This window comes from Triticum urartu, chromosome 1 (assembly GCF_003073215.2).
Source record: "Triticum urartu cultivar G1812 chromosome 1, Tu2.1, whole genome shotgun sequence".
NCBI lineage: Eukaryota > Viridiplantae > Streptophyta > Magnoliopsida > Poales > Poaceae > Triticum > Triticum urartu.
In genome coordinates, this window is record NC_053022.1 from 563,968,794 (window position 1) to 563,985,320 (window position 16,527).

The following is a 16,527-nucleotide window of genomic DNA, read 5'->3' on the forward strand; positions in this document are numbered from 1 at the left end:
CGGATAACACAATTATAGCATGAACAATAGACAATTATCATGAACAAAGAAATATAATAATAACCATTTTATTATTGCCTCTAGGACATATTTCCAACAAGGGGGGCTTTCCTTCTCCCCCTCCCCCCCTTCTCTCTCTTTCCTTCCCCCTCTGATGTATATGGAAGGAGGGAGACCGACTTAGAGGAGGCGCCCAAGTAGGATCCCTCCTACTTGGGGCGCCCCTTCCAGCCCCTCTCCCTCTCCCACCTATATATATGTGGGGGGGGGGGCACCGCTAGAACACACAACATTGATTCATAGCCGTGTGCGCCCCTCCCCCTTCATAGTTTACGCCTCCGGTCATATTGTCGTAGTGCTTAGGCGAAGCCCTGTGCGGATCACTTCACCATCACCCTCGCCATGACGTCGTGCTGACTAAACTCTCCCTCAACAATTTGCTGGATCAAGAGTTGGTGGGACGTCATCGAGCTGAACGTGTGCAGAACTCGGAGGTGCCGTACGTTTGGTGCTTGATCGATCGGAACGAGAAGAAGTTCGACTACATCAACCGCGTTGTCAAACGCTTCCGCTTTCGGTCTATGAGGGTACGTGGACACACTCTCCTCCTCTCGTTGCTATGCATCTCCTAGATAGATCTTGCGTGAGTGTAGGAATGAAATCCTAATCAAAAATAGTTCATCCGAGTGAACCGTGTGCCGTATATCGCACACACCTTGATCTGGCTGACCGTTTCTGTTGTGTTGCCTAATCACAAATAGCTCATCCGAGTGAACCATAAGTTGTATATCGCACACACCTTCATCTAGCTTCCCGTTTCTTTTGTTCTGCCACATCGAAAATAGTTAATTGAACTTAACCGTATGCCCTGCATCGCACACGCAACTAAAATCTGAACTGTGTTTGATGCATCCATCATCGCAAACGTTTTGCACCTTTTGACGGGTTTTTACACCACCGTTTGCGATTAATGCATCACACACAGTTTCGTCAAAGGGTCTCTGATCGTAGTGTCGCGTTAGCAGCAACCTGCAGTAGTGTGTGTTCAACCGCGTACGATCGAAATGAGGTCATGTTGATCAGGAGGGGTGTGGTGTACCGCAAAACAGAGGAAACAGACTTGTGTTGGAGCGCCTACGGTAGAAACGGGGTCCTGTTCATCGGGAAGGGTGTGGCGTACCGCAAAACAGGACTCCACTGGCTACTGTTCATCCACCGTTGACTTCCCTAGCCTCCACGTGCTATTGTTCATCCACCGTCGACTTCCTCCAGCCTCCACCAGCTACTGTTCATCCACGGGGTCCTGTTCATCCAGCCTCCACCAGCTACTGTTCATCCAGCCCTCCACGAGATCCTGTTCATCCAGCCTCCACCGGCTCCTGTTCAACCAGCCCTTCACGGGGTTCTGTTCAACTAGTCCCTACACGGGGTCCTGTTATACCAGCCCTCCACGTACGCGGTCCCTCCACCGGCTACTGTTCATCCACCCCCACCTCCACGGGATCCTATTCATCCAACTCCCACCGGGAACTGTTCATCCAACCCCCACCGAGAATTGTTCATCAAGAGGCAGCTTCGATCGGCTTCAGTTAGCAGCAGTAGTGAAGGAATCACTCGGGTTCAGTTAACAGCAAGGGATCGATCGGGGTTGAGTAACATAGCTAGTGCAATCGCCCGGGTTCAGTTAGAACGCAACGCCTCGCACACACGCGCGTACATGTACGAGAGAAACACGCAAACCTCCGTGCATCGCTCGGCCCCGACCACCCACCGTAACCGGGAACTCACCAAAATTTTCCCCGCCCTCGCTTCTACCATGATTTTTCCATCATGAACGGCCCAAAGAATGTCATGCAGGTGCGTCTCCGGCCCGCCCAGGACGAAAAACCCATTTTCTGTCGTGCTTTTTTTGTCATAGAAGTAGGAGCCCACCACATCTATGATGATACCAGGTTTTGTCACAATTATCGTCATAAAAGTGCCATAAGCATGACAGAAAAAAATCGTTCGCCCCAAAATGTCACGGGTGTGTCTTTTTTTTGTAGTGGCAGCACCACTGCCGATAGCAGAGACCGCTCCATTTCCTGTGGCATTTGAAGCCAGGACCTTAGGGACACCATTCACAGCAGAGGCCACCTTAGGAGTAGATCCACCAATTTTTGGCCCATTCCCAGTCTCATTCGTAGGATATGTCACCTTGAGTGCACCGTTAGGTCCATTCCCGGTACCATCCGCCACCTTGAGCGCACCATTAGGTCCATTTCCAGCCCCATTGGCACCGACATTTCCCTCCATGTTGTTCAAGCCACCATTTGATACCCCACCATTATTCAAGCCTTCCGTGGCATCCCCGGCACCTGGACTAATCGCCTCCTTGATTTGCTCTCCCATCATCCCTAAGGCCCCGGTCTCCAAGAACTTCACAAACTGTTTCACCCTCTGAATTATTTCTTTGTTATCCTCCAGGAACTTGTTCACTATCTCTGCATTCTCACTGATGCTTTTCCCTAACTCCACTTTCCTATTTAGATGTTGACTACTTTGTCAAAAACCCGAAACAAGAAAATACAATCAGAATAACTCAATTGCAACAGCATAGCTATCTAACAGAACAATCTAACAAGCTAATCTCGAAAAGTAAATTATAAACGATCAGAGTTAACACTTATGCTAATGTGTGGCCAGTTGATTTGGGTCGTTTCTGGTCGAATCCATCCATGTTCGTCGGTATGACGCTCGTGTTGAAGTGTACTAGTTTATACTGAACGTTTTTACTTTGAGATGACTAATATTGTCATTACAAATATGTTATTTCTATTTATATCAATTATTCAATATACTAATTATTTTATATTGTATATTTGTTATAATTTTCCACTATTTATATTTATAATTATTTTATCTAGCACCAACACGAAATTATACTTTGTTGTAGCATATATTTTTCATTTAATTTGTGATGCTTAAGAAACTGTATGGATCCAGTGGGTTTCATCACAGAGAAAAAAGAATCAATATTAGCTCTGTCTTTGTGTGTATATTTTCCATTGGATGTTTCATATCTATAAAACTTTAGAGTGTTTTACATTATATGCATCCTGTAAATAAATTGCAAGGGCTTTCTAGAATACAAGACTATCAAGCTTAGGGGTAGATAAGAAGATACTTCTAGATTGCATGAAATGTCATTCCATTTTCCACTCTAGCATTGCTAGACCCTAGTTGCCAGATTAATCTGGCCCAAGTGAATTTTGAACATTCCTTTCTCAAGTAGTGTCCCTCGACAATTTTGAGCATTCATGTGTCAAGTAGTGTCACAAAGGGCTTGAAGCCCCTTGAGACTTTTGAATATTCACGTCTCAAGCAGTGTCTTCAACATGGAATTGACATTAATCTTGTTTGTGGTTTCCTCGGATAAGGAGTTAGTTACCGCTCTTGCATTTGAAGAATTTGAGATAGAATATGAGAAGCATTTGATGATTTAGGCGATGAATTATCATTCTCATGTTCCAAGTATTTTAGGCAAGGAGGAACAAATTCTTCTTGACTAGCACTAATTTGTCGTGCGAGTGAGGGTCACTCTCAGTCATTAAATAATCATGAGCCACTTTTCGTTTCTTGAGATCTTGCTTCCTTTTGGGGAATTTAAAAGTAAGCTTCTCATGACCGGATGAAAGAGCCTCGTGATGAGAAGTGACGTCTTCAAACTTTGACTGAAGAAACTTATGTTCATTAGTCATGGTCTGGTTTGTCTCTATTACTTCGATCAGTAAATCTTCTTGCTTATCATAAGTCCTTTGTTGTTTCAGACCATCATCACAAGAGTCATATGAGAGACTCCCTTGAGTGGACTCCATGTCATTTTTAGAGCCTATTTGTTGCATATTGATTGGGGTCACTCTCTAGTTCATGTTCTTGCATGTATGCCCTATGTAGAGAGACCTGGTTAAAAAGTTTGTCTCTCATATACAGTCCACCCTCTTACTTCGGGTCCATAAAAAAACTAAGGGTTATTAAGGTGACCTTGTTGGTCAACCGGAACAATGCATTAACACTCTATGAATACATTTTACCCTCAAATGACGGGCAATGAACATCAAAACACAGTACAACTAGTCCATACTTTTCTTCGATGCTAGTCTCATCCCTGTGTATCAGTATGGGTCTATAGTCCGACCTGGTGTACTCCAGGTTTTCTAGAACAGCATTAACAAATGTATCATTCCACATTACCGTTCGTGTGTGCATGACGGATACTTTCTCATTGCCAATGTGTACCGATCACCAACATAATGGAAGTCCGAGAGGTTACAGTCTTGTACGACATCTCAGAAGTTTGCATATATCTTTCTAGCCGAACATTCCCTTCCTTTTTAAAATGGATACATAATTTGGCTCAAGTCACCCCAACACCATCCAAGGCATAACACACACACATGCAAACTCTCCGAGTCTCTGCCAAGTTAGATGTTTATCTCTCCACCTCGGCCCCCCGTACACGTGTGTCAATCTCCATATGTCATCCTCCTCACTTCCCACAAACACATCAATATAATCCGGTGTCTTATGCCTAAGAGAAGTCACCACCTCCTCATTCCAAAATAATACCAAGCCGCCACTCCTCCAATCACAGTAGACAACCTCTTTGTGATCCATCTCCGACGCCTTAAAATCTACAAGCACTTAATTCAATAAGCAAATGCATCATCGAGTTTTTGGAGAGAAGTAGTCCATGCAGTCGTCCTTCTCGTGCCATGACCACCTGTAACAACTTATTTATGTTTGCGTTATTCATAAGGTTGAATAGACAAAAGAACGCATGATAAAAAATGCAATGCCATCTTTTTCAACTGTAATATAAAAAATGAAAGGATGCTCGTTTGTGTAGAGGAAACCAGATGGTTATTTTGAGGAGTTTCGATGAAGTGGACGGAAATGTTTGTAGGAAGGCTAGTGCAAGCGGGTCATCATCGAAAGAGAAACCATGCGGTTTTCACTTTTCAGCCCCACGAATCGATCAACTCAAAATCAACTGCAAGAATCAATCTTCACAACCGTAAATCAAACGTATGAGAGGCGCCCGAAACGGGCTCGCACGTAATTTGGCTTTTCCAAGGGGAGGCGGCGCGCAAAAGCGGCGCACACACGGCAACCTTGCCGCAGCGCGGCACGCTGAAATCCCGATACTGCCCTCCACGCGCGCACCGTCACTGCGATCCCCCACCCTTTCTTCCCACCTCCACACGACACGGAAGCGCAGCGCAACCCCTCCCAAAACCCCACCCCGCCCCACCCACTCCGCCCCTCCCCTCCCCACCCCTCTCCCGTGCTCGCCCTCCGCACCGCCGCGGCGCCACCTCCTCCTCCGACCTCCTCGCGGCGCCCGGGATGTTCTACTCGCACCAGCTCCTCGCGCGGAAGGCGCCGCTCGGCCAGATATGGTGCGTCCCCTCCCCTCCCCTCCCTCCTCGCCGGTCGCGGCCGCCGGCCACCGATTTCGCCTGTCCCGCGTTTTTCTGCTCGGTCCCGGGCGTTTCCCGACGCGTCCGTCCGATCCGCTCCCAATGCGGGCTCCTCGTCGCCTCGCCTCCATCTCCTCTGACCCTCCTCTGTTCTGCAGGATGGCCGCCACGCTCCACGCCAAGATCAACCGCAAGCGCCTCGACAAGCTCGACATCATCAAAATCTGGTGAGCCACCGACCCGATCCCGCCGGTTTCCCTCTCCTACGACCTCGCGGTTCGCCCAATTTTAATTCGCGTGTGGCGCGATGTGTCTGATGCTGCTGCAGCGAGGAGATCCTCAACCCGTCGGTGCCCATGGCGCTCAGGCTCTCCGGGATCCTCATGGGTGAGCCGTCCACATGTCAATCTGTTATTTCGCTCCTTTTCTCGACGGATTTCTTCTTGTTCTCCCTCGGGGATGTGACGCGTGTTTGTTGCCTGTGTGTTTGGGCGGCGTGATGAGCAGGTGGCGTGGTCATCGTGTACGAGAGGAAGGTGAAGCTTCTCTACGGTCAGTCCATCTGTTGCCTTCCCTCGCTGCTTGCCGCACTTTTTTCTTGTCGAAATCTTCAGATTCTCACCGTTTCCAACTGTTCCTCGCAGATGACGTGTCCCGTCTCCTGGTAAACTTCGACTTCCAGTTTCCTCTGCATCCTGCTTGGTGATTTGGTGCTTGGGTTCATGCTTGTGCTCATTCCTTCCGCAGATTGAGATCAACGAGGCGTGGAAGATCAGGCCGGCCGTGGACCACACCGTCCTCCCCAAGGGCAAGGCTCAAGCCAAGTGAGTGCTCTCCGTCTCCATGCCCTGCCACAAGTTTCTGAATGTGCTTGCGTTGTGATAATGTAGATCCGGCGTCCATTTCTCTCTGGAGATGGGGTTTTCCTTGTGTGTTTAGACCGTGTGGTGTTAGCCTGATGGTTTGCATTGGAGGCTTTTGCAGGGTACCAAGGTCGCTGTATGTATGGACAGCTTAACTTTGTCTGTTTATGAAATTTCTTAGAGGCTCGATAGCAGTGCAGTCTCTGTCAGCAATTGGTGTGTTCTGCATTGTACAGTATTGAGTTTACGATGATATGTGATTTGTGATGTTTTCAGATGTTTCTAGTACAAGTTTCTGAATGTGTTTGCGCGGTGATGGTGGAGAGTTGGTGTCCATTTCTCTGTGGAAATGGAATTTTCTTGTGTCTTTAGATCGCGTGGTGTTAGTCTGATGGTTTAGATTGGAGGCTGTTGCAAGGTGCCAAAGTAGCCGTATGAACAACTGAACTTTCTGTGTTTATGAAATTTCTTAAGATGCCTAATAACACTGTCAGTCTGTCAGCTTGCTTGGTAACTATTGGTGTGTGCTGCATTCCGCACTACTGATTTTACAATGACCAACGGCACTACTTTGTGGTGTTTTCAGATGTTTCTAGAAAATGCCATATCACTGATTGCGTGAAATGTAACTGGGATGCACAGCCCTAGCCGTGGGTCCTTGCTGTGTGATCCTGCTGTAACTTGACTCTGTTCTTGTGTTTCTGGGGCAGCAGCTATTCATATAGACCTTCATATGATTTTGTGGCTCCTGTCTTGATATTCTGATTGTTTGATTAAATTCATGGGTTGCAACTTTGGCTAAGTGGGGTCGTTTGGGTGTTATAGCTGTTGATGCAAGGGTTCATGCGGGTATTTATGTCTCTGTATGTTGCTGATTGTTATGTCTGGGTTAGCCAATTTTAATCGCCAATATGTATGTGTATTCTATGCAAGAATTTTTGCATTTTATAGTTTCTCCAGCTTTTTTAGGACATAGTTTGTCCATTTGTTATCTTTTAATAATGGGGTGGCTGGCTGGGACAGTGAGATTTCGGTTGGTTTTGGGTTGTTCAGTGCTGACTTATTATTTTGGTATTGGTTTCTTATTCAATATCAGTCAATCTCTTGAGACTGGATGATCTAATTATAGCAGATCTGGGGTTTTTATGGTACTTGAGAAATAATGCTATGTTCAGAGGGGATCTTTATCACCTTGGAAAACTGTTAACATATCTTAACATTCTGTCATGTTCAGAGCGCGGACTCTTGTCGCTCGCCTTTGAAAGTTTGTTAGCACTCCAAATGAGATATTTAACCTCTTGCTACTGTGCCATTGCCATTGAGAAAAGGGGTTTATGGAGAATGATTTGTCTTAAGATTAAGAAAGCAGTGTGTCATTTTATCTGAAAGTTCTGCTTCTTGCAGGTATGAAGCAGTAACACTGCCAGAGAACGCGATGGATATGGAGGTGGAGCAGCCCGTGCTTTTCACAGATACTGATACTGCCAGGTTCCGGGGAATGGTAATCATTGTCATCTGTGTATTCTGGAAGTTGAAACTCTGATTAAATGCATGGATGGATTTTTCTGTCTCCTAGTTTCTGTCTGAATTGCCTGCACTCATCTTGACTGAAGTCTATGCTTGTGCAGCGCCTGGAGGATTTGGATGAACAGTATGTCAATGTCAACCTGGATGATGATGACATCTCTCGCGCCGACCGTCATCATCAAGGTATTTCTTTCTGCTCTTTGGTATTGCTCTTTGAGGGTTCTTAAGGGCTACTGATTATTAACTCTTGGTTCTTTATGATCGTATCTCAGCTGAGGCAGTCAACATTACCCTGGTCGATAATTTTGAGTCTGGTCTTGCTGAAACTGACATCTTCAATCGTTTTGAGAGGTAAAGGAGACTTAAATTTCCCTAATTAAAAGAAAAGAAAAGTTATTCTTATTTTAGTGTGCCATTCTCGTATCATCAATGTTGCGTTTTCTTTTAATTTGGTGGTGAGTACCAATATTCATTGTGCAATACTACCTTGTCACCAGATTTGACATAGCAGATGATGACACTACAGTCCATATTACTCTCGATGAACACCCAGAGGCTCCAAGTACACTAGTTCCCTCTCCACCAAGGCCAGAAGACCCTCCTCAACAACAGGAACAGTGTGCTGCCCCATCCCCCATCCGCGAAGAACCTCAACAAGGTGAAATTAAGCACATGACTAGTATATTTGATGATGCTACAGTGGGAAATGGCTTATCACATTGTAAAATTGGAAATGATTTCGGTTTAACGCGAGTCTGCGACACATTTACCATGTTATTTCAATTCAGGGAAACTTCCACCAAGACTTGTTTGAACGCATTGACTTTTTCTTTGAGTTTCTTCTGGAATAGTACAACTTTAAGGTTATTTGTGAGAGCTTAAGATTTGCACTGGTGCTTAGCATATTGTGCGCTATGGCTATTCGGTCAAGTAGCGCTGGTTCTAAGCATATCATCTTCGCTCATTATCCCCAGTCGGTTTTGTAAATGGCCAATTTGAATGCGGCAGGACTATATATTATAGATTAAGTGGATAAGTAGTGTAGTATTGATTGCAGCTGAATTTACTACAGATTTTTGGTAATTTTCTATGTTATGACTGATCACGAGCAGCACTTATAATACGTACTGGATTTGCAAGTAAACTGATGTGGAACCTTTCTATTTGAAACGAATCTTGCATGTAGCTTATTGTCCTTTGGCTAGTTCACTGGTTGCATGTTATATTAGAAGTTGTACCACTGGACCCAGTTCAGCTACTCATATACTATAGGGCAAGTATCTTCTGCAGGGGATTCATTGAAGGAGCAAGAGGAGCAGAAGACGACGGTCTGTACCATTTACCTGATGAATAGTTGGCTTTAGTTGAAACTCTTATATGGAAAAGGAATTTGATGTTGTTTACATGAGGTTGCTTTTCGCAATACAGGAGCAACAACCAACTAAACGAGCAAAGAGGAAAGCACGCGGCAATGGCCCCCAAGTGATCATGGACAACCAGATAATGATCCCAGGAAATGTATATCAGTCATGGTTGAAGGACCCATCAAGCCTCATCTCTAAAAGGCGTCAAGTCAGGAGTGTATGTCAACGTGTTATTGATTGGAACCACCTATTTTCCGATAGTTCTGAACTCATGCATTGTACTTACCGAATTGTTGTTTTGCTGTTTACTATTTGCAGAAAATCAATCCTATTAAGGCAATTAAGATAGGCGAGCTCATGGACTTGCCACCGTCTGCCCTAATGTCTTGCTCCGATGACTCACAAGAGATATATTACCCTCAGCAGCTTATGCAGCTCTGGAAGGAATGCACCAAAGTCAAGCCCCCAAAGCCCTCATCTTCTTCAGGTAACTATAACACTGAACTTTGTGTCACCCACCTTTTAACTTGCAAAAGTGCTAATTCCAAGCTGCACACTATCTCATATAGGAGATAAATCATCATCATCATCACAAGAAAAGCAGCCGAGAAACTCTCCGCCTCAGGTTGTTTCAGAACACATTTCTCTATTGATTTATTTTCATCAACATTTATCTCATAATTGGTTAAACTGGCAGCCTCAAGGAGATCAGAATGAAATGGGAGCTCAACCAATGGACTTCACAGATGGCATTGAAAAGATCAGAGCAAACAAGAGTGGAGAATTTGAAGGTGTTTTTGATGGTCCGCATGGTGACCCTAGTGTTACACCTGGAAGTCCTGGTAAGTTGAAAACCTTTCTTTTTTAAGTTCCTTCTTCTTTAGCCGCTTCATTACATCAACTATGCTGTAGGGCTAAGTCGCAGGTCAGCTTCAAGCTCTGGTGGCTCTGGAAGGGGGGGATTTCTGCCATTGGATCCAGAAATACTGTTACAATCTGGAAGCGGAAGGTGACTGTTGATACTGATAGTAACCTTGTTCTTTATTAGTTGCACGAATAATTGACTATGTGATCTTGTGATGAAAAAAAAAACTCGGTGATTAAGAAAGTTTTCTCTTTGTACTGGGTTATCCTTTTATTTCTATGCTCTGTCTAGAAACTGTTAGAGCTGTCTCCCTGACGTTGCGTTGTACATAAAGGAAAACGACTGATCATTGATGTTAACCATCATAAGTGGCAGCTTCCTGTGGTTTTTCATTGCCTTGCTTAGTTTCTTAGTGTAACTGTCTAAGGACTATTGTGCAGGGCCAAGAGGAGGCAGCTTTCATCTGGACGGAGCTTGGGGAACCTTGATCCAGTTGAAGAGGAATTCCCAATGGAGCAGGAAGGGAGGGAGTGCAAGCTGAGAAGGCTTTCAGATATTGAACCAACTCCTGGTTGGTTGCATTTCTGCCTTTCTGTCCTTACCTTAAACTGTTGTTTATGGATATGAGTATTTGAATCCTGTTTCCTCCACGAAAACAGCAGTTAAAAACATTTCTTGTTTCAGATCTTATGGTAGAAACAGAACCCACTCAAACCCCGTTCACAAAGCAATCCAGTCCTCCCGATCACATCACTGAATCAATTCACTCGTAAGTATCCTGAGAACATTGCTGATAATTCCTGGGTGGCTTATGTTTGACTCGCGGAGTACAAGTGTGTACATCGTGTGACGCTGGAGTTAAATTCATGCAGGTACCTAAAGCTCCACTTTGAGAGCCCGGATGCCCCGCCGTCTGAATCGCTAAGCCAGCTAACTTATGGGATGAATACAGCACAGGCTGCCCGCCTATTCTATCAAACATGTGGTATGGAATAGTTCTACATTGTGAATAAATCGTGCAATCACTAGAGTAAATAAGAAATCAAAGGTCTTACTGCATGATTTTATATAGTTGCTTTGCTGTTTATTGAGTATTCATAATTTCCATGGACGGTAACTATAATTACACACATTACATGCCATGCTTGCTTGTTCTTTTTCATTATACTGGGTCTTGGCTGGGTTAAAAAATTCTGACAGGTTAACTTAGCTGCGGTGTTAAAAGCAGATCATATATGTGTCATAGCATGAGAACCGGGGAAGAAACCACCAAGTTTCCTTGATAGCATCGACTAGACAGATAACCCCCTAGGACATTGAGTGCAACTCTTTTAACCGTTCTGTTTGGTCATGTCACTGAATGTAAACTATTGTTCACAGCGGGTTTTATCTTGTGCAGTCTTAGCAACGCTCGACAGCATCAAGGTCACGCAGGTGGAACCATACGGGCCCATCCTGATCTCGAGGGGCACAAACATGTGATATCTCCCTAATCTTAAACACACGGAAGAACCGGGAGCCTCTTGCACATCTCATGTTTATATATCTATAGTGTTTTAAGTCTGCACAGGAAGAAGTCTTGTAGGAAGCTGCTTAGTTGCATCTGCTGGTGGGAAGCAAGCGAGTGATGGTGCTGTGTTATTGCGGTAGTTTGGTCAGGCCACAGGGAAATTCTGTAAGATATGCCACGCTGAAAGAATTGAGAGGATTGACAGGCGGTGTGTAGGTTAGTTGCTTATACTATGTTGATCAGGGGGATATTTATTGTACCGGAGAGTAGCTGGTTAAGTATGTTTAACCGGATATTTATTATACTACTGTATGTTTTGCCTATCGCAAATGATGATGCACGTTTTGCCCCTCTTCGCATCATTTGGTTGGACTATGTTCTTGGACTAGTGATTCTTGTGCGTTCTTGAACTAGGTGCCGGTATGTCCGAAGCTGCAAGTTTACCATGCTTGCTGCTGCTTTAATCTGGTTGCCTTCAACATATCTTTTAGTATGTGGCAATGGCTTTTCTCATTGAAGCTTCAGTGTTCAACAAGAAACTGTGATTGTGATGTTGGTCTTTTGTTGCAATGCATGTGTTCAGGTGGGCGATCGCCCTCCCTTGTTTGCTCCTAAAAACAAAGGAGCTTGCTTCAGTGTTCAGGCAGGTGCCGAAAGTAGCAGATCTGTGTTTACCTTGCTACAGAGCAGAACAGAGCAACTTTCATCATATCCTGAAGGCTGAACTGTGTCAAGTTAACATGTGCACCAGGACTGCATCAGAGAAGATCACTCCTTCCAATGCAAGTTTACGGTGTTGTGTGATGGCTTTGGCGAGGGCATGAATATGACAGCGGGGGTGATGATTTGTCCGGCGAAGCGCCTGCCTGATCCCTTCTTCGGCATTCTTCCCAGCAACATTGCTACACCTACACTCCATGGGCGGCACCCAAATTCGCGTTCACATGCATATCAAATCATGCAAATTGGCTAGTATCTTGACTGGTGATGATTCTCGTAAAGGTCGGTTTTGGCAATCTTCACACCATAGTAGACTTGCTATACCCTAGTCTTCCACCCAACTCATAGGATATTCTTCTCATTGTTGACAAAGGCCATAATGTATGCAATCAATGGTGAATCATGTCACTTTTGACATTTCTTGTGTCTGCTGGATTCTTACAGCCTTTTCCAAGAATTTGCAGTTGCCCGACAATGATTCGACCTACACGCTTGTTTTTCCATGCAGATCCTTTGAGACAATAAGCGTGTCCACGTGTACATCAATGATTGCTCAATAATCGAAATGGAACCGAAGGCAATCTGGAAACTTCAATTCAAAGTGCAGCACAAGTCTCATTTCAGTCCCTCTTTTCAGCCTGCCGGTGAGGCCCGTGACTTGGACATTGCTGCTAATATTTAGCCATTAACCATGTGCATGAACAAGCCCCGACCCTAGCAAGGTAGGATCTGAACACGCATTACATTATACTAATAGCACAAAGAAATAAGCACCACCATTAGTGACAGTGAGGGGGGTTGAAGCAATGATGCTCCTTTGATAATGGAACTTAGGCTTTGGAGCGCTTTTACCAACTTGGTAGTCATGATGCCGCTGCCTGTTTTCTCTTGCAGTTGTTGTCGCTTTGTCATCCGGTTTTGCCTATCGGGAAAAGACGGTGTGTGTTTCGCCCCTCTTTGTGTCATTTGATTTGAATATGTTCTTGGACTAGAGATTCTTCTATGTTCTTGAACTAGGCACCGGGATGTCCAAAGCTGAAAGCATGGTACGCTTGCTGCTGCTTCCGTTCATGCTTAATGTTGCAGTGACGTGTAGTGACGCGTCTTTGGCTTAATACTTTTGCTGTACTGGTTCAGTAGTTTTTTGGCACACTAACGCGGCTTTGATGATCTGCGTACGCTCTTGATAAGATGGGTATACTAAAGGCTGAAGTTTGTCAAGTTAATACTATGTGCATCAGGATTACATAGGAGAAGATCACTCCTTGCTCCACCAACTAATGAAGTTTGTAGCATCGCGTAGTGGATTTCAGCAGACATGAATGTGTCGGGCAGTGTGATGTTCCGGCGAAGCACCTGCCCTGATCCCTTCTTCTCAAGGGAACCGAACCACGGTCGAGCATTCAGTATTCTTCCTGGCAACATTGCCACACACTCACCCAAATTCGCATTCACATTCATAGGCCATGCAAATCAGCTAGCATCTTGACTGGCGATGATTCTTGTAGAGGTCGGTTTTGTCAATCTTTACACAATAGTAGACTTACTATACGCTAGTCTTCCGCCCAACTCATAGGATATTCTTCTCATTGTTGACAAAGGCCATAATGTCACTTTTGACATTTCTTGTGTCTACTGGATACTTACAGCCTTTTCGAACAATTTGCAGTTGTCCGCATGATTCGCCCGACCTACACGCTTGCTTGTTTTTCCATGCACCAATTATTGCTCAATAATCGAATGGAACCGGATGCAAATCAGGAACTCCAATCCAAAGTGCAGTGCAAGTCTCATTTCAGTCAGTCTCTGTTTTCATCCTGCCGGAACCACAAGGAAGCAGGTGAGGCCCATGACTTGGACATTGCTGCTAACATTTTAGCCATTACCCATGTGCACGAACAAGCCCTAACCCTAGCAAAGCTAGTATCCCGACCCACATTGCATTATACTAACACAAAGAAATGAAAACCACCATTAGTGTCAGTGAGGGGAGTTGAAGCAATGATGTTCCTTTGGGTGATGGAGCTTAGGCTTTAACCAACTTGATAGTCATGATGCCGCCCATTTTCTCTCGCGGTTGCCTTCGCTTTGTCATCCGGTGCTGACTTCGAGGCACCAAACCAGCAAGCCAGGGCCCTACCCTGGAAAACATTTGTCATGAACATGTCTAAAAAGAGCCTAAACCATCATCATCGCCGCTAATCTCCGCAATGATGGGGTGGCGATGGATCAACTCCTCCAAAGATGCACTAGCTGATCACACTGCTTGCAGTAAAGAATAAGAAATATCACTAATCAGTATGGTATGGATGACCAGGACTAAAGCAAAGGGTATTTTACTGGTAGCTCCCCTCCTGACCCTTTTCCTAACCTTCTAGAGAAAGCACCTTTAAATCTCCTCTACTCATGGTACTACAAGTAGTAGATCATAGTCCTAAGCTACAATGCTAGTGAAAAGACAATTTGTACCGGTGACGTGTTGAGACCAGGATGCATGTGCGTCTCTAAAGAAAATTGGCTGTGGTTGGCACCTAAAAAAAGAAACACATGAATATTTGTTCATGCACAATATGACCAGGATTTTTTTTAAGAAAATCATGTGTCCTAAACTAGGCCATGGTCTGATTATCACTTTTTTCCCTTGATTAACTGGTAAACTCTGTTTTATATTTCTTTTTTTCTAGCAAAAAACTCTGTTTTTTCCACACTAAAAAACAGCTCCTTCTACTTGAAAGGCGGTGTTCCTGTCAGTTCCTTGAAAATAAAAACAGGGCCTTAGTCACACCCCGATCGCTGTCGACGGTGTTCGGACACGCAATGGCGGCATCTCAGGAACATGGAATCTGCAGCAAAGGATTTCCGTGGAGGCGACGACAAGGCGGCTCATGAACCGGAAGGAATTTTTCGGTTCGGGCCGGAATTATGGCGATAAGAACGGGGGCATTATTCAGAGAAAGGTGCTTTGTTGGGGCAAGTGGGGGTTCAGTAAAGCTGGGGAAGCAAGGGAAGTGGGAGAATTAGTGAGGCATCGGATTCTATTCGGGAACAAGCGGCACATATCCGTTTCTTAACACGGTTTCCCGGTTGAATTTCTTGGCAGGCGGCAGCCAGGGACGGACAGACAGGTGCATAATTGGATGTGAGTTGCAGAAGTGTTGCGGATTCGGCTGCTGTGCGTAAAGGTAAAGGTAAAAAAGGAGGCGGGTTGGAATATGTTGTGGAATTTTACGTCTGTGTGTTTTCTTCGTCTGTAACTTTCATCTGGAATATACAGTTAAAAAAAGAACTTTCGTCTGGGATTATGCGTGTGTCTTTTTATTCGTTTGTAACTCTAACCAAGTTTTTATTCTACTCGCAAAAAAAAAAAGACTGTGTCTCCTTGGCTTGCACGGACGGAACTCGTATGGTACGGATAGGTTGAGTTAATTTGAAATTTGAAGCGTAAAGCGCCTGTAGCTCAGTGGATAGAGCGTCTGTTTCCTAAGCAGAAAGTCGTAGGTTCGACCCCTACCTGGCGCGTTACTCTCGGTAATTTTTTCCTATATTAAATTCTTTTTTGAATTTTTTTTCCTTTAGACGAGGTAGGGTGATCATGGCACAGAATTTAATTTTGTTTCCAAAGTGAAAAATGTTGAGCAAAACTTACAGGCTATGCCCACTAACTTTGTGCAGAGTTTGTGTTAAAACTAGAGAGTACCTCCAAAAGGAGTAAGAATCTGAAACTTAACTGGAGCAAAGGAGATGCTGCGCCTGAGAAGCGTGCCACCATCGCATAGGTGAAAGTTGTTTTCGAACTTTTTTTCCCTTTGGACGAAGTAGGTGATCATAACACAAAATTCATTTTGTTTCCAAGTAAAAATGTTGAGCAAAACTCGCACACTCACTACCACCACCTTTAGGCAAAAAGTTGTGTTTTACTCATCCCCGCAACGCACATGGACAGTAGCAAGTATAAGAATCTGAAACTTGCTTTCCTTGAGAAAAATCTGAAGCTTAACTGGAGCACCGTAGAAGCTGTACTGCCTAATAATAAGCGTGCCACCATCACATAGGACATGAGCTACTCTGACTCTGGTCTACACGTATCGCCTCGTTAATTGCACCGCGATCAGAATAGTGTCACCTCGTCAATTGCACCACCATCAGCCCAGAATAGTCAATCATTGCCGCCCGTCCGGCCGTCCGTCCGTCACCTTCTTTTGAGATTCAGAGCCAC

General features: G+C 44.7%; 1 protein-coding gene and 1 non-coding gene across 3 annotated transcripts; both read left to right on the top strand.

The window, feature by feature from the left end:
- Nucleotides 1-5,280: 5,280 nt before the first annotated feature.
- LOC125530830 (sister chromatid cohesion 1 protein 1) lies at nt 5,281-11,953 on the top strand. 2 transcript variants are annotated; one of them, XM_048695245.1, is made up of 20 exons: nt 5,281-5,441; nt 5,621-5,689; nt 5,791-5,849; nt 5,970-6,014; nt 6,107-6,126; nt 6,210-6,286; nt 7,730-7,826; nt 7,954-8,035; nt 8,125-8,203; nt 8,350-8,510; nt 9,125-9,180; nt 9,281-9,433; nt 9,535-9,703; nt 9,786-9,841; nt 9,914-10,058; nt 10,129-10,225; nt 10,522-10,652; nt 10,766-10,850; nt 10,954-11,066; nt 11,481-11,953. In XM_048695245.1, the coding sequence occupies exons 1-20, from the start codon at nt 5,389-5,391 to the stop codon at nt 11,561-11,563; spliced, it is 1,830 nt and encodes a 609-aa protein (XP_048551202.1). In that variant the 5' UTR covers nt 5,281-5,388; the 3' UTR covers nt 11,564-11,953. The 2 variants fall into 2 exon arrangements, with proteins under 2 accessions (XP_048551202.1, XP_048551211.1); XM_048695254.1 differs by having other exon boundaries at nt 9,143-9,180.
- Nucleotides 11,954-15,757: 3,804 nt separating this feature from the next.
- TRNAR-CCU lies at nt 15,758-15,830 on the top strand. Its single transcript has one exon. It is a non-coding gene; the product is annotated as a tRNA-Arg (tRNA).
- Nucleotides 15,831-16,527: the final 697 nt, after the last annotated feature.